General features: G+C 38.6%; 1 protein-coding gene across 1 annotated transcript in view; it reads right to left on the bottom strand.

Annotated features, from left to right (window-relative positions):
• Positions 1–26,727, bottom strand: part of LOC140075597 (dynein axonemal heavy chain 11-like) — a 222,770-nt gene that overhangs the window by 157,835 nt on the left and 38,208 nt on the right. Inside the window, exons 12-20 of the mRNA XM_072121698.1 lie at positions 22,423–22,581; positions 22,211–22,333; positions 20,572–20,694; positions 15,088–15,312; positions 13,740–13,831; positions 8,928–9,054; positions 8,427–8,573; positions 7,931–8,164; positions 5,077–5,208 (exon numbers count right to left, since the gene is read on the bottom strand). Coding sequence (XP_071977799.1) covers positions 5,077–5,208; positions 7,931–8,164; positions 8,427–8,573; positions 8,928–9,054; positions 13,740–13,831; positions 15,088–15,312; positions 20,572–20,694; positions 22,211–22,333; positions 22,423–22,581 — 1,362 coding nt within the window. The remainder of the gene's footprint in view (positions 1–5,076; positions 5,209–7,930; positions 8,165–8,426; positions 8,574–8,927; positions 9,055–13,739; positions 13,832–15,087; positions 15,313–20,571; positions 20,695–22,210; positions 22,334–22,422; positions 22,582–26,727) is intronic.

Raw genomic sequence — 26,727 nt, 5'->3', positions numbered from 1 at the left:
GACCAGGACCAATGATTGTAAACCAAGCACACTGACATACTGGCGTGTGCCCACCTCTGACAGGATCCATTCTTCCTTTAGATTCTGATTCGCTTGTTTTTACAAAAAAAGGCTTTTAAAATTATGGAAATGAGCCTGGGGGGTCCGGGCTCCATAGCAGTTAACCGAGCTTGGAGCAACTGAAGCTCATTTGCATAATTTTTAAAGCCTTTTTTCTTAAAAACAAGGGCATAGAAAGCTTAAAGAAGAGTGGAATCTGCCAAAGGGGGCACACACCAGGACGTCAGTGTGCTTGGTTTATAATCCTTTACCCTGGTGGTAGATGTCCTTTAAAATACAAAAGTTAAGACAGTTATAACAATTTAGGTTTTCCTAAATATTAAAAAGAAGGTTTATCAATCCTTACAAATTCCCCTCTACTGGACATCTATATACTCTAATTTTCAGCAGGAGTGCCGAATCATCTAATAAGTATGAAAGTGTCTTAATTAGACACTAGATGGCTAGAAAAGAATGGTCAGAAATGTTAAATGTCGACAAGAATATTAGGCAGTAGAAATGAGCAAACCTGAACTTTGGTCTTCTCCGTTGGGTAACTCTGCCTAACCTGGAGATGTTGCCTGATGGGCTACAGACCAGCTAGTCTGGCAGATTTATGCCCCTAGCAACTAGGCAACTAGGCTGTGATTGGCCAGGTGGACACTTGGTGGACACACATAGCCAATCACAGCCATCTCTAGTTGCTTGGGGCATAAATCAGCCTAATTGGCTGCTCTGCAGCCTATCAAGCAACATGTCCGGGTTAGGCGGGGCTGCCAAAAGCAGGACGCCACACTCTGGTCTGACTATTAGCCAGGAGTATAGTTGTCCCTCTTGAGAATACATACATCCCCGGTGGGGCCCATTGTGCTTGTATATTGGGGTAAAAAGGGAGGAGACGATTAACTGTTGTCCAAACCCACTAATAACTTTGAAAGTTTATGTTGATATTTACCCATAATGTTAAAAAATCTTATGTCTTATATGATCCAAGGGTAGGATGGTCAGGGTTGGTACTTGGTAGGACATCATGTACAACTTTTACATGTCATGATGACAAAATTGTCTTAATTCTATTAATTTGGTCTGGAAATACGAAAGCGCATAAATAAGATATGATGGGAAAGTCTTCCGCTTTTCTACATGAAGCCAAATGTTTCCTGGAATTTCATGAAGCATATTTTATCTACAGTATCCACTGAAAATGTCAGCTCAGCATCACTTAACATGGATCAGTGGTAAAGACATTAGCACATAATGCTCATTGCGGCGCTGTCTTCGGCTTGGCCTTCATGTCATGACAGCGAAGTTTGAAAATATGACGACATTTGCCGGCTGCCAAGAAAAAAATGGAGGCCTTTGTGCAGTGCCAGCTCGGGGCTGTTAAAATAAATGCAGATAATCCTTGATATTTAGAAATAAAAGGACAAGTATTATCTCTTATTTACACGCAGCATTCAAGTGTTTAACACCGCAAAACATCGCCGCTCGCCTTTGTGAACTGTGATGATCTGGGTTATTATATTTGAGCTTCTGTAACTGGGCCAGAAAGTCAAAGAGTATGGAAAATAATAGATAAGGAATGCTTCATGAGGAGAAAACTCCCAAGTATCGAAACCAAGGATGTGATCTGCGCAGAATTATTAGAGGTATTGATGAACAGGTCACTGTTCACATTATACTGGCTGCACCTTTAAGGCTTATGGCCCTAAACAAAAGAAGGGTTCAGGCCCGGTACATCTGGTACATTACCAGATACTTTTGATCTTAAGGTAAAAGGCTGCCATATGGTGTCTACATTCCCTTATCTGCTCATAGCAAAACTTGGAATAGGACCCCCACTAAATCATAACACTAAAAGACATTGGTTATAATAGACAATTCAGAGATAATACACACAGTGATGTCACAGTAAAAGGTAAATACACACAGTGGTGTCACAGTACAGGGGTAATGCACACAGTGATGTCACAGTACAGGGAGAATATAAACAGTGATGTCACAGTACAGGGAGAATACAAACAGTGACATTACCGTACAGGGATATTACACAGAGTGATGTCACAGTACAGGTAGAGATAATAAACACATTGACGTCACAGTACAGAGATAATACACACAGTGATGTCACAGTACAGAGATAATACACACTGTGATGTCACAGTATAGGGATAATACACACAGTGATGTCACAGTATAGGGATAATACACACTGTGATGTCACAGTATAGGGATAATACACACTGTGATGTCACAGTATAGGGATAATACACACAGTGATGTCACAGTACAGAGATAATACACACAGTGATGTCAAAGTAAAGGGATAATACACACATTAATGTCACAGTACAGAGATAATACACACTGTGATGTCACAGTATAGGGATAATACACACAGTGATGTCACAGTATAGGGATAATACACGCAGTGATGTCACAGTACAGGGATAATACACACAGTGATGTCACAGTACAGAGATAATACACAAAGTGATGTCAAAGTACAGGGATAATACAGACAATGATATCACAGAACAGCAATAATACACACAGTGATGTCACAAAACAGTTATAATACACACAATGGTGTCAGAGTACAGAGGCAATACAAATAGTGGTGTCACAATACACAGATAATACACACAGTACATAAATAATAACTACAATTATATCACAGTAGAAAAATAAACACAAATATATCACATAACACAAATTACATAGACAGTGAAGTCATAGTACATGTATTATGGACACAGTGGTGACACAGTACAAGGATAGGAGAAACAGTGATGTCACAGTGCAGGTAAATGCACACAGCAATGCCACAATACAGGAAAAATACACACTATGGGGCACATTTACTAAGGGTCCGCAGCCGCGAATCCGTCGGGTTTTTCCCAAATATTTCCACTTTGCGCTGTAGTTCACTGGATTGTGGTGCACGCGATCGATTTTTGGCGCAATCGCGCCGACTTTCACGCGACAGAAATCGGGGGCGTGGTCACCGGACAACCCTAAGGATTCGGAGAAAACGCGGAATTTAAAAAGCCATTTGTGTCGCAAGATCAAGCACTCACATACACCAGAAAAAAGCAGGTGAACTCCGGCGGACCTCGGCACAGCAGCGACACCTGGTGAATATCGGCGCACGGACCTTAGTGAATCCCGGCAGAACCCGAAGCAGCGCCGGAGAACCCGCCGCTGGATCGCGACTGGACCGGGTAAGTAAATGTGCCCCTATGTGACAGAAGATGGGTGATTAACACAGTAATATCACAGTGCAAGGGTAAAGATACAGTAATGTCACAGAACTGGTAGATTAGAGACAGTGCATCTCACAGTACAGAGCTAATACACACTGTGAGGTCTCTGTACTGAGATAAAGGGGCACATTTACTTGCAAGGTCACTCAAGTTCACTAAAAGTGCATTCTCCGTCTATAATGCAGCTTGTGGCGATTCCCTAAGATCGTGCGCCTGAAATCATGAATGTTTCGCTTCCCCACTCAGGTCCGACAGAGTTCACCATTTTTTAAGTGGTGTATGTAAGTACTTGGGCTTGCGACACAATGTCCTGACTGTCCAACGGCACGTCCCCTAAATTATGTCACATATAAGCCAGCGCAGCTGTGCCTCAAAAGGATCGCGACACTATTCCAGCGCAGACACTTCTTAAATACCTGTGCAAGCAGATTTAGACCCGAAAAAGGTGCACAGTCCCCAAGAAGCCCCAATATACACAGCGATGTCACAGTACAGAGATAATGCACACGGTGATGCCACACAACAGAGCTAATATACACAGCGATGTATATTGTCACATACGGTATCAGTGCTGAGATAATAAACAGAAAAAGTATAAACTGTTACATTACTAAGCCACACCATGGGAATAATATACACCAATTAGAAATAATGCAAAAAAAAAAAAGAATGCTGTAGTAAATGGATTATTGATACACATGTTCTATGATAAATGTCATGTATGTAATGTTTTGCATACCATCTTCATCACTAACTGCTTTCTGTGTTGAAGCTGATATGGGCCCCTTTGGTTGATGGGCCCAATGCATGCTCAAAAGACAATAAAATACTTATACCACCTCCTCCGGCCCTCCCGTTCTTCTGCAACCACCCATCACTATCGGCCTCTATTTGTTTACATTGTCTAGCTATAATGTCCCGACCACTGCCACGCATTTACTACTGGAGAGTATATGGAGTATGTGGCTGTATAGTAGCTGTAGGAATGGCAGCTAGCATACAATTGCTATATTCTGAATTATATAGTACAGTAAGCACAACGTGTGTCACCGTACTGTGCCACCGCTGGGAAAAAGATAGAGCTTGCTTGTCTTTTGCCGTAGGTACGCCCTACGGAGAGAGGAGGGGTGAGGGGCACTCACCCCCTTCCCTTCTCCAGCCAAACATATGCTGCACCCGGATTGTAATCTTGGTGAGCATACTTTTATGTGAAAGGGGCCTTAAAGGAATTACCTTTTTAAAGTTTACAGGTCAGTACAAATCAGATTAAGTCAATTCTCCATTTTCACCACGTTTCTGCCCCCAGCTGGACCCTAGGTCATTCATATGTTTTGTCTAGTCCTTATAATTTTATAATATATTGTATCAGCAAATAAATATAAAATTCAAAGATTTTTCTTTATCTTTCCTTCCCACATGTATCACCCGATAATCCGAAAATCTCAATTGTTTACAATGTGAAGGCTCCAAAAAAAAAAAAAAAGTGAATCCGGCTGTCATGTTAAAAGTTCCAGAACCAATTATCAGCATAATCCTTAAACATTTAGACACTCTATTTTTTTCCCTTTTGAAAATTTGGCAATTCCTTAAGTCATAAGTGTAATTGTCTAAACGTGAATGTATGACTATAACGATAAAAAAAAAAAATTACTACATCAAAACATTCTGTCACTTTTACACATAGGCAGGGGCGAGCTTTTCAACAAATGAAATTATTCTTTATTTCATGCTTTTAAAAATGCATTAGGGTAATTGCTCTGCATTAAATTACCTTCTGTGCAATAAGCTTGGCTACCACATCTCTCGCATGAACATCAATTGTGCATATTGTCATGATCTTCTGACGCACCCCGGGGGTAAGTTCCCCTAACAGCATGTTTATAAGGGCATTCAGCTGAGCAATCTGCAAATAATTATATTCAGATGAGATATTAAACTCTGTAAAATAAAAATCTGTCATGCGTAAAGTGCTAAATGCATCTGGTGAAATGTATAGACAAGACATGCATTGTTGTTCCGCCATCAAAACAAAACAACTTTACGAAAAAACTGGGGCCATTAAGCGACGCCTTTCGCTTTAAGAAAAAAAAAGTCATTTAATGGGTGTGTAAATAATTATACTTATTTGGGGGGCTTTAGACCTGAGAACTTTTATTTTGACTTTTTTTTTTTTTCTAAGGTCAGAGGGACTAATTTTGATTCATTTTCCCATGTTAAGGTATGAAGTTAATGCTTTTAAAAATGGTTGCCACTTAAAAAGTGGTGTGGGATGTGGGGTAATTTGCATGCCATTGCCCATAATCCCTTGCTGTGCTATGCAAATATATATTATTTGACTCCATTAGTTGGAATACATCAATGCAGTGTAGTTATTCTACAATATCTTGGGAAAGGGCTACAGCACTCGTATTCGGGATCCAACTTGTATTACAATTACATTATGGCACTAGAAAAATTAGAAAAGGAGAAAGATTTTCATTTGATTGATTTTACTGATCCCATGAAATATTCATTTAATTCTGAACAATCTGACCGCCAAGGTAAGTTTCATGTGGTAACATGACATGTACTAATTACTATGTGTTTGTCTTTGGGATGAAGTTATTATCATCACCAGTTTTATCCCTTAGATATCTCTAGGAAAATGCCAAAATGTGTTCATTTATGGGTCCAGCTGGCCACCTTGTAATGTAATCTGTAGTAATCTAGTGGTTCAGAATATAAAAAGTATTATACTAGTTTCCCCAGAGTTTCCGGGGGTTTCCTAATAGCATCTTTGTGGGGTCACAGCTTATCAAAGGGCTACTAACACATTTTGGACTGTTCTTTAGAAACTATAATCAAAAACCCATACGATTTGTATTTTTCTACATGGTTACTTCTGGTTAGGCCTCATGGACACAAATGCATGCATCTTGTGGCAAAACAACAGGTCGTGTGCCATTATTTGTGGCCTGTGAGCACTTCTGTCCATAGACTGCACCACAGACGGAAAGTACCCATTAGAAGACTATGGGGTTGTAATGTTAGAAACTGGTTGTGCGGTTATCTCATGGCCGGAGAGCATGATTATGTGGCTTATGTAATAATATCATCACCATCAGTCTAGCACACATGACAGTGAATGACTTAATAAAATGGTCAAGGGGTTATCCAATAGGGTAAGGGTTAGGGGAGGGTTAAAAAAAAAACACTGCAGATCCAACTACTGCCAAAACGGTGACCTGACCCAGTCTGGATTGGTTTCTTTTGTGTTGCGTTGCAACCAGGAAGTAGTGACCAGAAGGTAAGTAAGTGTATCTTTTTTGTTTTTCAACCAATATTCCTAGTGGTCTAGAGATAGAGACTGCAGCTCAAAATGAATCTTACAGGTCACATAATATCTAGAAAGTATTTATACGTATACAAGTTAGGCTACATTCACACCAACACTAGTGGTGACCTTAAGGCCTCTTTCACACTTGCGTTGCAGATCACGTCAGAGTCTGATCATGGTGCGATCAGGGTTTGATCAGTGAAAAACTAACATTTTTCATCACAGTTCAATCAGTTTTCAGTCAGATTTTGTTCAGTGTCTCAGTTTTTCATGAATGTTCTTTTGGTGTTTCCAATGCATTTTCAATGCGTTTGTCACACACAGATAACGTGCATGAAAAAGACTCAGGACTGAGCTCTATCTTTTCTGTGGCAAGTGATCAGTGAAAAACGCATTGCACTTGCATTGGACTTGCATGTGTCTCAGAGTGCAATGCGTTTTTGATGCATCTCCATAGACTTGTATGGTGGGTTTTTCAAACGCGTGACTTGCAAAAGTAGAGATTTAAACGCACGTTAAAAGAAACACACGTGTGTGCATGAAAAAGAATGCAAGTCTGAAAAAAACATTGGGGCAGATTTACTTACCTGGTCCATTCGCGATCCAGCGGTGCGTTCTCTGTGGAGGATTCAGGTCTTCCGGCGATTCACTAAGGTAGTGCGCCCGATGTCCACCAAGTGTCGCTGCAGTGTTGAAGTCCGTCGGAGTGCACTGGAGTTCAGGATCCATTGCTGGGTGCAGGTAAGTGCGTGTCAAGCGACGGCCATGCCCCCTGATTTCCATTGCGTGCATGCCGGCGCCGACGTGCCACTATCCAATCGTGTGCGCCAAAAACCTGGGCAATTCAGGGAAAATCGGCGCAAAACGGTAATATCGGGTAACCCAAATGGAAAAACGTGATTCGGGCCCTTAGTAAATGACCCCCATTGATTACAATGGGTCAGAGTGCAATGCAAGTTAAGCGCGTCAAAAGCATGCGCAGAACATGAACGTGAAAAACGCAAGTGTGAAAGGGGCCTTGGTCTATTCTGTTCTGGACTAGGATTATGGACACCTTGAACTGATGGTAAACGGAAGCCCTTTCATTTACCATCAGTTCACCAACAATTCCAATTTTCCATTCACAATGCATTGAGTTTTTAATTGCAAAAATACTGGTGTCAGATATTGAAAATAACGGAACTTGGTGACGGACATCACAACGATGGTTGGAAGTAGACCTTAGACTACTGACATCTGAAAGCTACACTATTAAATGGTATTAGCAGCTATTGGCAATTTGAAGCAGAGTACATTCAGAAAATTTTACCTGCTTGCGATTGTAATCTTTCAGGGCATTTTCAAACCCTTCTTCCAGCCTTTGAAAGACAATTTCCACATCAGTCGCCCACCATATTTGACTGGCAGTAAGTGAAACCTGTGCAGAGTAATCAAAGAGCCACTGATCCCGGAGCTTATCCTCGTAGGCCGCCACGGCTTCCATGATTTCCTGCTGAACTGTTGACTTCATGGTCTCTTCCAGAAGCTTTAGCCAGCTCTCAGCCTTGTAAAAATTATGAGAATCAGTATTTTTACACTAGGGAATAAATCTGCATGAATATAAAATATGCTGAATGTCCAACATTTTTTTCCTGTATTTTCAGAAAAGTATCATTCGACAATAGCAAACCAATGGTCGAAAAATGTTCACCACATCCCCCGCACACAATGTAAAAAGCATCTCAAATGATTTTTACGCTTTAAGTTTGTTAATTCATCAGAGACGTAGACATTTATAAAGAATTGAACAACATCATTATTATTACCTGGCCTGAACACACACACGGTTTGTTAAAATATACAAACTCCCCTTCTCTACTATACATTCCCACAGCAATTTTGCACTCATAATCTTCATCTTCAAATTTCAGATCAGCCACATTGTCAAACAGCTTCAGAAAGTGTCTCATGACCTAAATTAACACAGAAAGCAGGGAATTTTAAGAACTATCAGGAAATTAATTCATAGTTTAGGCAACAGTTGTAGAGGACAGGCCTCAAATACAGGAAAGTGTAGAAACAACAAAATCACTGGCAGAGAAGTGCAGTCCCAAGTATAGCTTTACAGCTGTCTTATGATGCCTGGGAGCCAGCTGAGCAAGATTTTAAAACTTATCTATCAATCGGAGCAGCACTGCAAACAAGGAATATGTAAGATTTTTTACTGAATCACATTTATATTCCATTATTGAGAGAGCATTCCCAAACTCATGCAGGGACTACATATTTTCACAAAGAAGCAAACTATCACAACATTCACAAGTCACCTGCTTAGGCTGTGTTCCTTTGGAGATTATCTCCAGTAAATCCATAGATGAAACAAAGTAAAATCTAGGAAATCTAACGCGTTTGGACTCCAGGTAATCTGACAGTGATTTTTCACAAAGTGTCAGTCTACGAGACAAAAAGAGTTAAAACAATTTTCAAAACAGCAAATAGTAGAATCGAATTACAAAAATATTACAGTACGTATATTCAAATACATAGTTGTTCAGTTATTAAATCTTCTTTATGGGACTGTGTTTCCTCTATAGTTTTTGGAAATTTACTGTTTAGTATTCTTTTTCTGCACTTGATTAAATTTGTTTCCATAAATTATATATAAAAATGGTGACTTTCTTATAAAGTGTGAAATAATTGAAAATGCCTATGTTAGCGGAAGAATTCATGATTATATACACCCAAAAAAGTGTATCTTTTGCCAGTTATGAAAATTATTTCTATTGAGACTTTTGGGCTAATAAGTCTCAATACACTTGGATGGAGAGAACACTAACTGTGTCCATTATTTCTTTGCACATTCACCAATTGTGGACATATGTACATTGTAAAAATTGTATTCAATATTGACAGACACCACAGGAGTAGTGTGAGTGCAGAGAGAAGACTGTCCCCATGTTAGAAAGGGAGGGGCACAAGTTCCTGCTGGGGCAGAGAAAAGCTTCTTTGCAAAAATAAAAAAATCTGATGTCAACATTTTTATTGACAGTACAGGCGGTCCCTTACTTAAGGACACCAGACTTACAGACAACCCATAGTTACAGACAGACCCCTCTGACCTCTGATGAAGCTCTCTGGATGTTACTATAGTCCCAGATTGCAATGATCAGCTGTAAGGTGTCTGTAATGAAGCTTTATTGATAATCCTTGGCCCCATTACAGCAAAAAATGTTTAAACTCCAATTGTCACTGGGGCCAACATTTTTTTTGTCTGGGTCTACCATTATAAAATATACAGTTTCGACTTACATACAAATTCAACTTAAGAACAAACCTCCGGACCCTATCTTGTACGTAACCCGGGGACTGCCTGTATATGAGAAAAAAATAATATATATATGGCAATAAATTATAATTTGCAAACCATGTTTTTTTTTTGCTGGCTTGCCCTCTTGTCTGAAAGGAACCTGTCATCAGTATTTTACATTTTCATCTAATAACAAGTTCCCAATGGCCGTTTAATACTTATTTCCAATCTTCTTTGGTAATTAGCATTTTTAGTTCTATTAGGTTGTAAAAGTATTCAAAATTCTACCTGGCTCCCCAAGGATCAAGTCATGGGGGTATCTGTGAAAGGCTGCACCTCCCATGTCATCAATGCTCTCCTAGCTTTCCTAGCTCTCCCCTTCCCTCATGTAAACATAAGCTGGGGGCCAGGTATACTTTTGAATATTTTTTTAAACTGAATGGACCTAAGAATGTTTATAATAAAAGAGCCTATGGGAGGCTGTTATTTGGGTCAAACCTAAACTTTAAGCTGATGAATGAAATTGCCTTAATTTAAAAAATAGATGGAGTCTTATTGTTTTTAATCATTTTCTTGTTTTTATAGTTTTCTATGTTGATATAAATTGCTTTTACAGTCACTTGTCATTTCACAAATAATATATTGATTATGGCTGCTTGCAGGTGAGCTTAATATGATAACATTTAAAACCCCATAATGTAGCCTTTTCTTCCATTTCTAGTTCAGTCGTTCCCTTTAACTAAAGGGAAGAAAATACTAAATATGGAAAAATACTCTTCATATCTAAAATAGGTTTGCAACTTTTTTTTTGGCCTTTTTGCCTTTATTATTTTGTTCTTTTCAAATTCCTAGAAATTATGCGGTAATTATTAACATGTCCAAAATTTCACTGTATACTTGTGGTACAAAAGGATGAAAAGACAAATCACATATACAATTATTTTGTAAAAATACAAAGTGGATTATGTTTGAATGATCAGAACCTGCATTCTCAAATCAGATTAAAACCTTAGCTAATTTACCATTAATATGAAACCGAAAAGGTAATGACCCTTAAAATTTCAGCGCTGTTTAAAAATTGGTTGCACAAGTCTCATTTGGTTCAAGATAAATTGCAATCATTTGTTATCCTTTAATTAAACCATTTTTTATTTGCACGTATATTCCTTGTTTTCCTTAGTATTACAGCACTGTGCACAGTCAGTGACAATCATGTTTTTATGGGTTTTTTAAAATAATATATTTGACAAGTTATATTGAAATCAAAATCTAGAATATATCATTTCCCAGTACGAGAAATAGTTTAAAACATTTTTATAAACCTGAACAATGTGAATCATACATATTCTTGTCAATTACAGGCGCTCCCCTACTTAAAATCACAGACAACCACTAGTTACAAACAGACCTCTGGATGTTGGTAATATACTGTACTTTAGTCCTAGGCTACAATAAACAACGATAACAGTTATCACAGGTGTCTGTAATGAAGCTTTATTGTTAATCCTGGTTCTTATGACAACCCAACATTTTTAAAATCCAATTGTCACAGAGACCAAAAAAGTTTGGCTGGGGTTACAATTATAAAATATACAGTTCCGACTTAAGTTCAAATTCAACTTAAGAACAAACCTAAAGAACCTATCTTGTACGTAACCTGGGGACTGCTTGTATACACTAAGTTGCATTGTACAAAGCATATAAAAAAATACAAGGATACCCAATGAAATATCCAAAATTCACACTGGACCGTCATGTTAACAATACATAACTTTTAGCAATAAAATATGACAACAATTAAAGCAAATCTACCGTCAAAATCAAGTATGATAAACCAGCTACGCAAGTGCTGAGGAAGCAGAAGGGTGAGACAGTGTAACAGCCTGTAAAGCCAGGACACAGAGGGGCCCCGTGTTTTCATTAGAATAATTTTTATCGTTGATTTATTTTGAAAGTTGATTTTAGAAGAAAGTATGCCATTGATAATAAATATAGGAAGATTACCACACAGTGCCTGGATCTATAAGTAAGTAAGTGTCCCTGGTTTATCAAGATGGATTTTGATGGTTGTAGAAAACTATAACCAAATTTCACAGGAAGCCAATTACAGCTTAGCTCTTATTGTTGCATGGTTCCGTAATAAATTCATCCATTTAAAAAAAAAGATACATTTAAGTGAATGCTTAACTGAAATAGAGTGAAGGTAAAGCCTCATTTTACCTTTATAATTTATCCATTAAGATAGCACTTTACTTTTTGTTTATTACACTTATTGTCTGTTTTCCGTTTTGTCAGGTTTCCATTTTTTATTTAGATTTTGTGTTTCATACAGGAGCAACAATTTACCAATATACTGGAATATTGTCGCTTTGCAGTAAATTCTATCAGACTCCCCGGGGTTCAAATACCTAGGCCTTAAAATAGCAAAACAAACAAAAACTTTGAAATCACCATTCCTTCTGTAAAACTCAAATAAAAAGAAACTAAATCATGAACGCATTGGGGGGTATTTACCAGCGCTTCTGCACCATGCTGAAATAATCACAAATGCTAATGTTTTTTTTACCTGTGGGGGCGTGGAGCGAGCACAGGTGGCCGGAGGTGGGTGTGGCCAGAGGGGAGAGGGTCAGCATTGGACATTTCTGTGAAAATGTGAAGTGTATTTCTACTTGTCTATCATACACTATTCCCTATACGTGTAAGATTCAGCATAACTCAAAATTAAAAGAGTAATTAAAAGATAAAACAGTTCCAACAAATTGTAATAATGAACTTGTCAGCTGGCCGCACATAAAATTTACACTTTGTGATTATTCTTATCAAAGTGTAAAAAAATCTATAAAAATTTTTAAAGGTATCAAAACATAATGGGGATCATTTATCTTTTGTTTTTGGGGGGTTTGGGGTTGTTTGATTTGTCTTAGTGGATGATAAAGTCTGTAGGCTTTTTTCTCATCAAACCTGCACTCAAAAGTCTCAAATTCTTGCACTACGGATTCTAAAAAAATAAGGAGACAAGAGTTTTTTACTTCAAAAGAAATTGGGACATTTTTTTTACACATATTTTTTTTATTCTTGGGATAAAACAGGCGCAACACAGAAAAACATCTGCAAACATCTGCAAAATCTGCAAATGTGCCCAAGAAAATCACCAATAAAAAATAAAAAAGAAAGAATTAAAATAAAAGATGTCCAAATAAACCTATGTAAATTTTGTACTCATCCAAATAATAATGGGGGTGACTCATTTGGCCCACACAGCAAAACTGTAAAAACCAAGCCTGTAAGAAAATGCTGCAAATCTGTTTTTTTGTATTTACTGTTTTTTTTTTTTTTTTAAATTACGGCATTTGAATTTTTTGTCAGCTTCCCAGTACATTATACAAAAAATTAAATGATACCACTAGGAAGTCCAATTTTTCCCAAGATAACAAGCCCTCTTACAGCTGTGTAAACAGAAAAATAAAAAAGTTCTCGCTTTTGGAATAAAAAATGGAAATTTAAAACTGGAAAAGTATGGCAGCCTCAAGGGGTTAATATTTAAGGGTAAAGTCATTTTCATATTTCCCCACATATACATACATTAAAGCACTCTCTGTAGGCTTCTGCTGTATTTTCTAAATCCACACATACACAGTTTGAACATTCAAACTCCATTTAGATGTTCCTCTTGGTAGGACAGCAGTGATAATCGTTGAGGCCCCATGCTGCCATTATTACTTTTAGTATGGTAAAAAATATAACATTCATCATGCAAAATGGAAATACGTCTAGTGTATTGTGGAAAGATGTGTCCACAAACACAATACAATAGTAAGAGGTCATGACATACCTTTGCTGAAGAGTCTCCAACTTTTTGAGCAATCCAGGCATATTTGTGACTTCAATAACTATATTAGAGCTGCTGATAGTTTCCATAAGTTCCTAAAATTAACATAAAGTCATGTCTTATCATTTCTACCTATACATTATATACAACTGCACTTATAGGGCTCAAATATTCCACCTCATGGATTCCATTTCAGAGATCAAATTTGACATGGGGAATGTACAACACTTATAACATGGGTCACTTTCACCATCGAGTTTACAACACATTTGCACAAAGCGACCTTAGTTTCAGATCCAGTGAAGAAGCAGAATAATCGGCAAGAACTTTGGGTAGATTGGTTGAAGGTACTCTTTATGGTATCAGATGGCAGCTTTTGTTGGCTTGAAGTCTGGGTGATACCTAGGAGTGGAGGATTTGTTATGCATCTTTTCGCGTTAATGTCAGTAGGGAAAGAGGGTGTAAATACCAGATCAGTATAGCATGCCTCTTTTACGGCTTTCATTGGTTGAGTTCTGCTGTGTAAAGAGAACTTACACAGGGCTCCCTTCTTCAGAGGAACTGCAGCCAACGTAGCAAGTTGGCATAATTGACACGGAGAGGACAACAAGCTCAGAAGCTCTTTTTTTGGTTACTATTAGGTGTTGGAGGAATTGATTTGACAATTTTTGAAGGACATCTTTTCTTCTGTTGCATAATTCTTGATTTATCCAGGAAGGTGCAATACAGAGAACAAAAGTGATAGAAATGTAGCACATTCTGGATGTCCGAGCTATGCATACAGTCCTGGATGGATCCAAAAGTCACCCACAAGTATTCAAAATAAAGTGCAATGCGACCGGAGCTCGACAATGTCTCTTCCTGAAGAGACATCTTCCTAAAGAGACATTGTCGAGCTCTAGTTGCATTGGACTTCTGGAATAGGACATCTGGAAGAGACATGGTCGAATTGCACTTTATTTTGCAATACAGAGAAAATGCAAAACATAATACAGTATGCACACATTAAAATTCTAGAGGCTAACAAAAAAGCATGGGAAGCATAAGCTTACAGCAGATCCCCTGGAAGTGAAATAACAGACAAGAGAAACAGAGACAAAATTGATAGTAAGGGAGAGCGTGGGAGGGTTTAGGAAGTAAAGAGCCAAGGCATGAAAGCAAAACAACCTTGGCTTACCAACCCACAAGACCCCACAACATGTAGGAATCTATTGAAATTCCGTCCAATGAAGCAAGGCCTTCTGGAATTTATAATATTGGAGGAGGGTTCCCTGTAACCTATGCATGTTACTATTTAGATTACATACAGTAAACCTCTGATATGACATAAAAACTACTGCAAGACACATACCTTGAAGTCTAAGTCTATCCCTTCAAATCTCCTTGCATCCTCCGGAAGTTGCTTCCTTATATCTTCCGAGTTAGCAAATATACTTTGCAAGTGTGCCCACGTCTTCTGTACTTCTAGCCAGACAGATATAACCATGTCAGCTAACATTAATTTCTTTTGCCATCTGCTCACTTCCACCGAGAAGAATTCAACATATTTGCTCATTAGAATGTTTTGCAATTGAACCTACAAAATAAAAACCCACAATGTCACCGTCTTGCTGTGCCCTTCAGAAGAGGCTCTCAGTTTCCACTGAGAAGCCTTAAGCAGTGTTCAAACTTCTGAACTCACATCATTTGAAAATGTTGATGCATTAACAGGCAAAGAGAATTATAGTAACATCGTGGCATGCTACTGTGGAAATGCTTATGAGAAAATCAAAGTACCGATAAGTCTATTATTACATATACATCGCAGTATAAAGATAGAACTCCTAGAAATAGTGTGTGGAGACAGAATACTTGGGTCGGCTGTCAATGTGTCTTAAAAAATGTCTAAAGTCTAAAAGTGGGAAATAAAATATTTTCTTCAAGTGGTGTCGCCATATTATATATAAACGGATGGTATATTTCTCTAGGATTTTCCAATATTTCATCATAGTAGGGGGCCAATCTATGGTACTCCCACCTATTTTGGAAATTAAAGTGCTACCTACTTTTCCCTATACTTCGACACCCTGGCCAATATGGAAGCTGCAGAACAAACCCTTTTAAGTCCTATCCCTGGCAGGTTGCCTGGGAGAGCTGCTGTACAGGGAAAACTCGAAAGAGGTTGATACCGCACCAAATTACGTACGTACTTCTCAGTATCGGTGGTAGTGCTAAATATCAGACTACTAAGGATCAAAAAGTGATGGCATTTCCTGGAAATACATGTCATTGGTTTATAGGATTAATCCCTTTATTGTTGTTTTAGAATTTTGTAAAAAAAAATCTTTCATTGCATTCCAAAATGCAACACAAATCAAATGTCAAAAGGAGAATAAACCCAACTAAAACCCTCAACAGTGGGGAGTGAGGAAAAAAGAAGAATATACAATTTTTAATAAATAATTTATTCTTAGATGCATGAGAAATGTGACTAAAATACAGGTGGTTCCCTACTTAAGAAAACCCGACTTACAGATGACCCCTAGTTACAGATGAACCTCTATGAACACTGTCGCCTCTGCTGAAGCTCTCTGTAAGCTGCAGGCTGCAGGCTGCAATGATCAGCTGTTCTAAAGTTTTGTTGATAATTGAACTGTCACTGGGACAAAAAAAAAATTTGTCTGTAGTTACAATTATAAAATATACTGATCCAACCTAAATACAAATTCAACTTAAGTACTAATCCAAAGAACCTATTTTGTACATAATCTCGGGACTGCCTGTACTGTATTTAATGTTTGGATTAGGATCTAGAAAGTTCTGCCATATTGTTCTCCCTTCTGAAATTTTTGGTATACAGGCAGTCCCCGGGTTACATACAAGATAGCGTCTGTAGGTTTGCTCTTAAGTTGAATTTGTATGTAAGTCAGAACACTAAAGCTTCATTGCAGACACCTTTAATAACTGTAATATAGGTTTATTGTAGCCTAGGACTAAAGTACAATAAATGACCAATATCCAGAGGTCCGTTTGTAACTAGGGGTCGTATGTAAGTCGAGTGTTCTTTTTTTTTTTTAAAACAAAATTTTATTTGATTTTCAATATAAAACAAGTAAACATACAGGACAATAGGACATTGCGCATTGTCCATGAACATATTATAATATAAATAACATTCTATCCTTATATAACATTGGAAGTACATTGTGCAATCAGTTTAAATCTCAATGTATGGCGGCATTTTTGCATTTTTCTGACATTATCATCGTGCCTTGCAGTAATCAGGATTTAGGAAGGGTTTTTATTCCATTGTTTGTAGTCTTAAATTCCCTAACGTCCCTTTCAGTTCCTCCCTATTGTACCACTGTGTGTATCGGAATGGGGTCATCAGCTCCACAATTTCCGCTCTAGACATATGAGATGAAATAAACTTCCTCCATCTTTTGAAAAAGCTTTTTGTCTGTTTTTCTTTGTGTCTTAACGTCTCTAGTCTATCTTGTCTAATTAAGTATCTCATTTGTGTTGTTATTTCTGTCATGGTGGGTATTGAGCTATGTATCCAGTGTTTAAGTCGAGTGTTCTTAAGTAGGGGACCGCCTTGTATATATAAAAATATATGTATATCTCAATTTTAACATTCTGGACATGGGATAACTGTACACTAATATGTCAAAATGGGCATATATGAAGCTGAATAGAATATTTTAACTTCCTACTGTCTATTGATTTTGACAGTCAAGCCCTTAGCCAGATGACACAATTAAAGTTTTAAGCCTTATCGTTGTACAGTGGTTATACGGCATAGATGTTTGAACTCGACCTATTTCCATTGAGATACTAAGACGCAATAAACTAATATTTTAACAATTTAATTCTGTAATTCCCACAAACAACTCACTGGGTTCCTTGAATAAAGCAAATACAAAATTAAAAACATTGTAGTAATAATAATAATAATAATCTAAAAAAAGTTAAACAAAACCAAAATCCTGCAGCTCATTCCGGCACAAAACGACTAAAGTTCTCCTTAAAAACAAGCAAGTTTGGACTTTGCCAAAGTCAACAAGATACTCCCTACTGATGTAAACGAAACTGAAATTAGAGTTGTATTGAATTGCTGATCACAGAGGTCCATTTTCTGTGTTCTGGGACCTATGAATAGTGTGGCACTCAAGAGAGAAATTGTGCACTAAAAAAAGAAAACTGCAAAACAAGTGAAAAAATGCTAACTGCTTAAAAACCACACTCATTTGTTCAAAGCAGCTCCTCACAATGGAACTGATGGCTGTATTCAGCTCCAAGCCATCAGCCGAGCAACTTTGCTCTGATTCTTGATTCAAACCAAACAGGAGCAGAAGCAGTTGGACATACTTAAGCAATAAGGCACCACAGGCAAGCACTTTCCCATAAGTGTCCCTGCACTTTATGCATGTTGTCAAGCGTCACAGCTGGGTCCAAGCGCCTTCATAAAATTACCATATTTTTAAGAAAGCTCCAGACACAGTCACTTTTATTTCTTAAAAAAAAAAAATCTAACTTTTCTATGTTATGTGCTCTAAAATGACTGAAACTGGAGTCATTTTTCTTTAAAAGTCCCACCAAATGGGAAAGAAGCAAAGGTCTCACCCATATAACCAGAATAGTGGCTTATGAAATGTAATCCTTTACTACAGGACTGGAGGGCAAAAAAGTTTTTGTGAACGCTGCTGGATCTTTATGTGATATTATGTGTTGGCTTATTGTTGCAACAATTTTAGAACAAATCTAATGCATTTGATGTGAATAGTAATCGAATGTAGGCCTTAGCCGAGCTTTGAGAGAAACAGTAAATGTAAAGTTATCTTACCTCCATTAGCTAAATATGGAAGAATTACAAAAACTGCTTCTAGATCTTTCTAAAAACTTTAGAACTCCTTCTAAAAACTTTCTATAAGATGACCAGCAGAATGTCTGCTTGTGTGACCACTACTTTATCTTCAGTATCTCTATTTGACTACTACAGAGTGGACAGGACAATTCTTCCCGAATCCTTCCAATGTATAACTCTAGAACTGAAGACAGTCCACGACAACCAATCGTGGGAGAGAACAGTTTTGGTTCCCCATCAATTTGATATGAATGGCCTGATGACTTGAGTATAGTTAATCAAAAATAAAAATTGTGTAATACCCTTTTAGGGTCTACATTGTGACTATAGGGAGCTGGTCCCCTCATGAATCTACAGTACCACAACTTAGATGAGCAAGGAATCCGGTGGGAATCTGAATTTAGTTCAGCAGAATTGTGAGGAAATATAGATATTATATGTGTCAGGCCTCATGCACACAAACGCATGCTTGCCCGGGCAAGAATACAGTTGGCCAGTTGAAAACCAAGCAGCCGTAATACGTCAAAATATAGGACATGTCCTACACTTTAACATGTAGTCGCCCGACTCGGTCACGGTACAGTGAGACAGCGTGTGCTTACAGCAGCGTAATCAGGTCCCATAGACAATTTGCGGTACATTTGCGTTGTTCGTGTACATTGGGCCTTTGAGGCATACTATACTTTATCCATATTGTGGCTGTGGAAAACTGATTTTAGTAAAGCTGATATTACAAATTCCTTGAAACAATGTAAATTTGAATATACAATGCATTACAAGTGAAACAATCAGTTTTTTGATGTTTTTATTTCCTCTACATGATTTTGGTGGCAGACAATTTGAGCCGTAGTTAACGGCATTCAGAGATCTGCTTTACGGCAAGCACATGAACCATAGTAACCTCTTGTCTGCAGGTCATTGTGCAATGAAAAGGTTAGCAGTGTCCATCTATAATGAAAAGTGGTGACACTGTGGTGGACACTATGGTGCCACAATATTGGCAAGTGGTGGACACTGTGTTATCAATAAACAATAATCATTCTGCCTATCATACCTGATATATTTGATCTCTACAGAACAGTGCCACACTATTATCAGGCTCAGTGAAAACTTAAGGATATTGTCACGCATGCTCCTGCAACCCACATCTCGTGATCCTCGGTATGCCCCAGCGCCCACCTGCCGTGTCTTACCTCTCCCGGTCCCCGATACCGAAAATTGGTGCTGGCCCTTTTCAGGAAATGGATAAAGGCTTTTCCTGATCCCGTGCCCCTTCGTTCCTGTTCCCGTGTTTCTATGTTCCTGTTCCCATGCTCCTGTGTCTTCCTGCGTTCCTGTTCCTGTGCTCCTGTGTGTTCCTGACTTCATGCTTCTGTGCTCCTGTGTGTTCCAGTCTGTTCCTGTGTTCCTGTTCCCATCTGTCTGGACGTCCTGTTGTTGACCCCGGATTGGACTTGACCTTGCATCTCTGCCACTTGCCCTGACCCTGTGCCTGAACTTTACCACAAGACTGTCTCCTGCAAAGGTACCTCGACCTTGGCTGCCACCGTGGGCTAGTCGCACCTGTGGAACAACCTGGTGGCATCCCGCCGCAGCAAGACCATCATGATTTGCGGCGGGCTCTCATGAAGGCCAGGTGCCACTTACATTCCGGTCCTAGGAGTCGGCTTGTACCACCTCCCGCGTTGGTCCAGAGGATCCACAGATCCTGCATCCTGACATATATTTGTAGTTCATACACCGATGATATATTTTTGTTCAGCCACAATAACTTTACAGAAGATTTATGCAAATGTGCCACTTCTTTCTATGCAAGTTGTACAAGATGCATACCATGGTGCAAGTTATTAGCTATTCTGACTGAAGAATAATTTTGACTGTAAGTCACTGATTCTATTTATATAAGGTTTTTAGGCTCTATATTAAACAGACATATCTTTTACTTATCAAGTTTGCATAAGGACATTATGGAAAGCATATGATATTTACCTGATTATCCTCAAGCGTCTCTATCAGGTTTTCATCTGATTTTAATAATGGGGTTCCAGTAGCCTGATGCTTCTCATAAGAAAAGTGCATTGTGCTCCATGTATGGTTCATCTCCACCAGAACCTAAGCAATAGATATACAGGAAAACATATGATATACAGAACTTGTATCTGGCATCTGCCATCATTTGATCTTTCGATATCATAGCAGAATATTTAATTACATGGATCAACATGAAGTGATGTTGTATTGGTATAACATATAGACACTTACTCCTATCCACTCCACTATTGGAGATAAATACCCCTGTTACCGGGGATGCAACCTCTAGGACCCTCATGATGGTGACTGTCAACAAGTGAACCATGTAAATAAAGAATTGGTGCACAAACTTAGCTCTTGTTTTCAAATAAATGAAACGTTGACTAAGTCCAATGATGCTAAAAAAGTCAATAGTCAAAAAGTCATAGTATGCCTGAATATATGTACCACTAAACTACCTGTTGTTGGCTCCCATTCTTATGACATTTGTGTGTCCAAGCAGTCATGCCCCCAAGCCATTAGTCAGAGATTACATTCTTTATTTTAAAGATAATCTACCATTTGAATTGATGCATTTTGAAGCAAACATGTCTTGAGAATGCTGTAGTTATACTGATGCAGAAACATATCTTGTTCAATCCCTGAACCGAGTGGTTTTGCTGAAAAAACAATTATAAAATTATGATAATGAAACTCTGTTGCTTCTGTGTCTTGCTCGGGCACTTTTCCTCTTACGTTAGTTATGCACTGCACCAGAGAATTATGGAAGCACTGTTTTGTGCCTGACAGGCTGAAGTAATCAATCTCCATAGCATACCCCAGCTGCTGTGTATGAGTGATCCAGCTCAGGTTGATTAGTCCGGTCTGGACAGTAAAGACAGCCTGTAACATGTAGGCTGAAGGTAATCCAGCTTTACTAAGTTCCTGAATTTTATAATTGTTTTTTCAGCAAAACCACTCAGCTCAGGGATTAAACAAGATATGTTTCTGTATCAGTGTAGCTACAGCATTTTTAAGGCATGTTTGGTTACATGAAATCAAATGGTAGATTTCCTTTAAGGAAAAATCTCGGACAATGTTTGTGAGATTCCTTACATATTGATTTATTTTTTTGGAAATGTTTACATGATTACTTGTAACATTCTTGCCCTAATGGAAACCTGTAAGTGTGAAAAGATGTTTCCAAGAATTATGGGTCTTTCTACTTTAACATATAAACTCAAAAAAACATTATTCTCTATAATGTCACTCCAAGTCTATGTGCCATCTTATGATGAGATTTGGTATACCGTAGATTCATTGTGTCACTCTTAAGATGTTTACTGAGACTCACTAAAACCGTAACACAGTAAGGTCTCAAACACATGACCATGTGCTTTGGCATGTGGCCATCTCACAGCCCAATTATCTTCTATTGAGCATGTTCACAGTGAGGCACCAAGCACCACGCTGGGAACGTGCCTACTGCTCACACTGGTAAAGACAGGGTAGGTCCTATTCCTGCCCATCTTTATCACCTAGGCAGCTACTTTCCATGAACATCGCTAGGGTGTACAAGAGACCTCAATCTGAAATAACCTAGTTAACGAAGACTCACCTTTTCTATTGCCATCTCCTTCACTGCCTTGTCGACTATGTTCTTCACCTCATCCTCCACTCTATGCAGTTGCAAGGCCAGCAGGTCCCCAAGGACCGTCTCTTCATTCATTGTAAACCTTACCTTGATGACAGAACGGCAAACATGAAGTCACTAGTTGGTGTGTTTTTATTTTATAAGTAAAAGAACAGAAAGAAGTGATGGACACCTACCCCGGTCTTGCTCATTAGCTGCAGCCAATGCCTTTTCCTGACAGCGGGGTTCTGCAGCTCATTTACTGCTCTCAGAGATGTTATCAAGTTTTTGACAGTCGACTCAAGACCCAGATAGACGTCCCAGGTTCTTATCTCTTTATCAAGGGTCTTCATCTCCTAACAAACATGAGTACCACATAAGAAATGTTTTCCAGTAGTTTTGGCAGTGTATCTGTCCCATATAAACACATGTCTGAAATAAGATTTTCTAAAACTTTTTAATAAACTTTGTATTTAGGGCAAATATAGACAAATCTAAAATCTAACTCATTTACTCAAGTAGTTGTTAATTAATTGATTCAACTTATTAGTTGGCTTTGTTTACACTATTAGAACATTTTTTGTGCATGATGTTGCATTTTACACCACACACATTTCCTGGTAACCTACAACACAAATAAGGAAAATGAATAAATGTTTGGTAAGGAACATACAGCTTACTGGCAATAGTGGATTATAACATAGGTGGGGTTGAGGGCGGTAGCCCGGGACCCAAGCATTTTTGAGGGCCCATGACCACCCAAATTTCACTAAATTTGATAGTGAAAAGTCCTTCACCCATTAAATCCTCATACATCTGTTCCTACTCTCAGTACATATGTACAGAAGAGTCAGTCAAGTACCTTTAAAGGTCCTCCAAAGGTCCTGAAACCACAGATTGAAAAAAGGCAGAAGAAACACATCCTCCGTTCCCCAAGAAGTACCATTTGTACCATAGTGATTCCAGGCTTGTAGGTGCTATAATAATCGTAAAGCCCTGTTAATGTTATTTGTTTCATGTCACCAGGGCCTAGTGATTGGCTGCAGAAGACCTGTGACTGCTGACACTTTACCTTCTGGCTCTGCCACTGAAAACGGAAATTATAAATTTATCTCTACAACTGCCCTTGCCAAAGGGTTTCACAGAAATTATTTAATGATCAAAGCATCTGCGTGTCACCAGTATGTTGTCTGTTTTTGCAGATCTGCAAAAATAATAAAAAGGCTAACAAATTGATGTCACTAGCTTTTCCCAACACCTTGACGAGTCACATGATTGTGGTAACCACCAATCACAAATACAGGCGGCACACAGATGACACTGTGTGACATCGGTATTTTTCATGGTTCCATATGCTAATAGGGGAAGGACTCGGACTGAAAACACTGGCAGGAATAGGATCTCCTCTGAGTTTTATACAACATCTGCAAGGATATGAAATGAATATGCATCAGTGTGCCATCAGGTAAAAAAAAACCCTATAATTTAATTATTATGTGAGCATAATTTAATTAATTTTAAAAGCCTTTTTATGAAAAAAGAAGATAAAAGAAGATGGATCCTGGCAGAGGGAGCATCAACTACATGTAAGTGTGCTTGGTTTACAATCCTTTATCCTGTTGGTAGATTTCCTTTAATCAGCACAGAGCCCAGAGTAGAAATGGTAGGATAGGGAGTAATGCAGATATCTTTTAAAAATCCTCTGAAATGAAAATCTCTCTATATATGTTATCTTATATAAAAATGTTTTAAAAATAGGTAATATTTATAGGGAACCTGTCAACAGGAATGTCATATTTATTCTGTGGAATGTTCCAATAGCCTTTGCTATGCTGATTTAAAAATGCCTTTTTCAGCATTCAGAATCATTTCAATACTTTATATAAGTTTAACCGGTTAAGGACCGGGCCCTTTCCTGTTTTTTCATGTCCATTTTTCACTCCCCACCTTCAAAAATCTATAACTTTTTTATTTTTACACGTAAAGAGCTGTGTGATGGCTTGTTTTCTGCGTAACAAATTGCACTTCATAATGATGGTATTAAATATTCCATGCCATGTACTCGGAAGCGGGAAAAAAATTCCAAATGCAATGAAAATGGTGAAAAAACGCATTTGCGCCATTTTCTTGTGGGCTTGGATATTACGTCTTTCACTGAGCGCCCCAAATGACATGTCTACTTTATTCTTTGGGTCGGTACGATTAAGGGGATACCAAATTTGTATAGGTTTTATAATGTTTTCATACATTTACAAAAATTAAAACCTCCTGTACAAAAATAATTTTTTTAATTTTGCCAACTTCTGGCGCTAATAACTTTTTTATACTTTGGTGTACGGAGCAGTGGGTGGTGTCATTTTTTGCGAAATTTGATAATATTTTCAATGATATCATTTTTAGGACTGTACGACCTTTTGATCACTTTTTATACATTTTTTTAGATTTTTCAAAATGGCAAAAAAGTGCCATTTTCGACTTTGGGCGCTATTTTCCGTTACGGGGTTAAACGCAATGAAAAACCGTTATCATATTTTGATAGATCGGGCATTTTCGGACGCGTTGATACCTGATGTGTTTATGATTTTTACTGTTTATTTATATTTATGTCAGTTCTAGGGAAAGGGGGGTGATTTGAAATTTTAGGTTTTTTTATTATAATTTTTTTTTTTTAAACTTTTTTTTATTTTTATTTATACTATTTTTCAGACTCCCTAGGGTACTTTAACCCTAGGTTGTCTGATTGATCCTATCATATACTGCCATACTACAGTATGGCAGTATATGGGGATTTTCTTCCTCATTCATTACAATGTGCTATCAGCACATTGTAATGAAGGGGTTAAAACGAAATAGCCTCGGGTCTTCCGAAGACCCGAGGCTACCATGGAGACGGATCGCCGCCCCCCGATGACGTCACGGGGAGCGGCGATCCCAGGTAAGATGGCGGCGCCCATGCGCCGCTATCTGTTTGAGGCTGCCGGCAGCTTTGCTAGCACCGATCGCGGATGTTACCGGTAAGCCTTTGCTGCAATATGCAGCAAAGACTTACCGGCTATGGAGAGGGCTCAGCCCGTGAGCCCTCTCCATGCAGCGCGACGCGACCGCCGCCGTGAATACACGGCGGGCGGTCGCGAACCGGTTAATTCACATTACCTGGCTCCCTTCTAGCACCGTGTGGCGGGTACAAGAGAAGGGGGCAGAGCAGCTGCCGCCTTTGTGTGCCTGTGTCAGTCTCCCTCACCACTCCCCACTTCCTGTCCGTGCATTGATAAGGTAGTGGAGGAAGAGGTATGGTGTGGAGTAGAAGAAGAATGCATGAGAAGACACAGGCACACACAGGCTGCAGCTGCCTCTTCACTTTAAGGTTCTATTAAAGGCATATACAGGCAAGCCCACCGTGTTACATTTTAAGTCTGATAATGGCAGACCAGATTCAGACTACACATGGAAGTCAGAGAGAGGGGCATATACACCAATTTTTTTTTAACATGGATTGTTTGATCCATGGATTGTTAAAACTATTTCAAACTTGTTTTATTTTGGTCCATTTTGTAAGATTCAGATAGCACATTGTAAATATTTTCCAGTGTATTAAACTGCACAATCCTCCCTAGTTTCTGGGGGAACCAGAGATGTTTCTAAGCGTGTGCACAAGTAATTTTCCAATATGAATAGAAAGGATGAATGATGAAGTTTTGACGGACCATTGATCCTTAGGCCCCTTCCACACTAGCGAGTGTGATGCGATGAACTCGCATCACACTCGCAACGCAAGCTGCCGGGAACGCACGGCCCGAACGCTGCACCGCGGGAGTGAACTCAGCATGTCAGTTCACTCCCGCGGTGCAGCGTTCGGGCCGTGCGTTCCCGGCAGCTTGCGTTGCGAGTGTGATGCGAGTTCATCGCATCACACTCGCTAGTGTGGAAGGGGCCTTAGTAGACAACTTTTACAAGAACCAACGCTGGGAAGAAGTCGGAAGTGGTTTCTCTCTCACCAGTAGTGAAGATCACTCTCCCCATGAAAATGGCTCTCTCACCCTGAAGATCACTGATCCGTAAGTGGTAAAATCAATATGTAACATATTTGTTTATATTTAATCACCATAATCAGAATAAACGTAAACAACCCTTATACACTGTATAATCTGGAACTTCTGTACATCCTCCCCTCTGTAATTATGAGAATCAATGTTTCCAGGTGATACAATATAAACACTAATGTAACGTTCTTTCAATCCATCACCTGAACTTAAAAAGCTACAAATAATTACCATCTAATTAGCAGAAGGATTCTAGAAGTGGATCTTTTCACTTAATTGTTAAGTGGCACTTCTTTGAAACACACTTTATAAAGAGTGAAGCGTCGCAAGAAATTACATAGTTTAGTCTTTAAAGAGAGAATTTTCAGCATCTTTTTTGAACTTTAGTTTGATGGTAGACACCAAGTCCTATAGTGATAGAATTGATGAATGTTTAATGATTAATTCGGGGAAAGAATAGGA

This window comes from Engystomops pustulosus, chromosome 8 (assembly GCF_040894005.1).
Source record: "Engystomops pustulosus chromosome 8, aEngPut4.maternal, whole genome shotgun sequence".
Classification (NCBI taxonomy): Eukaryota; Metazoa; Chordata; class Amphibia; order Anura; family Leptodactylidae; genus Engystomops; species Engystomops pustulosus.
This window is presented reverse-complemented; position numbering and strand designations above follow the sequence as displayed.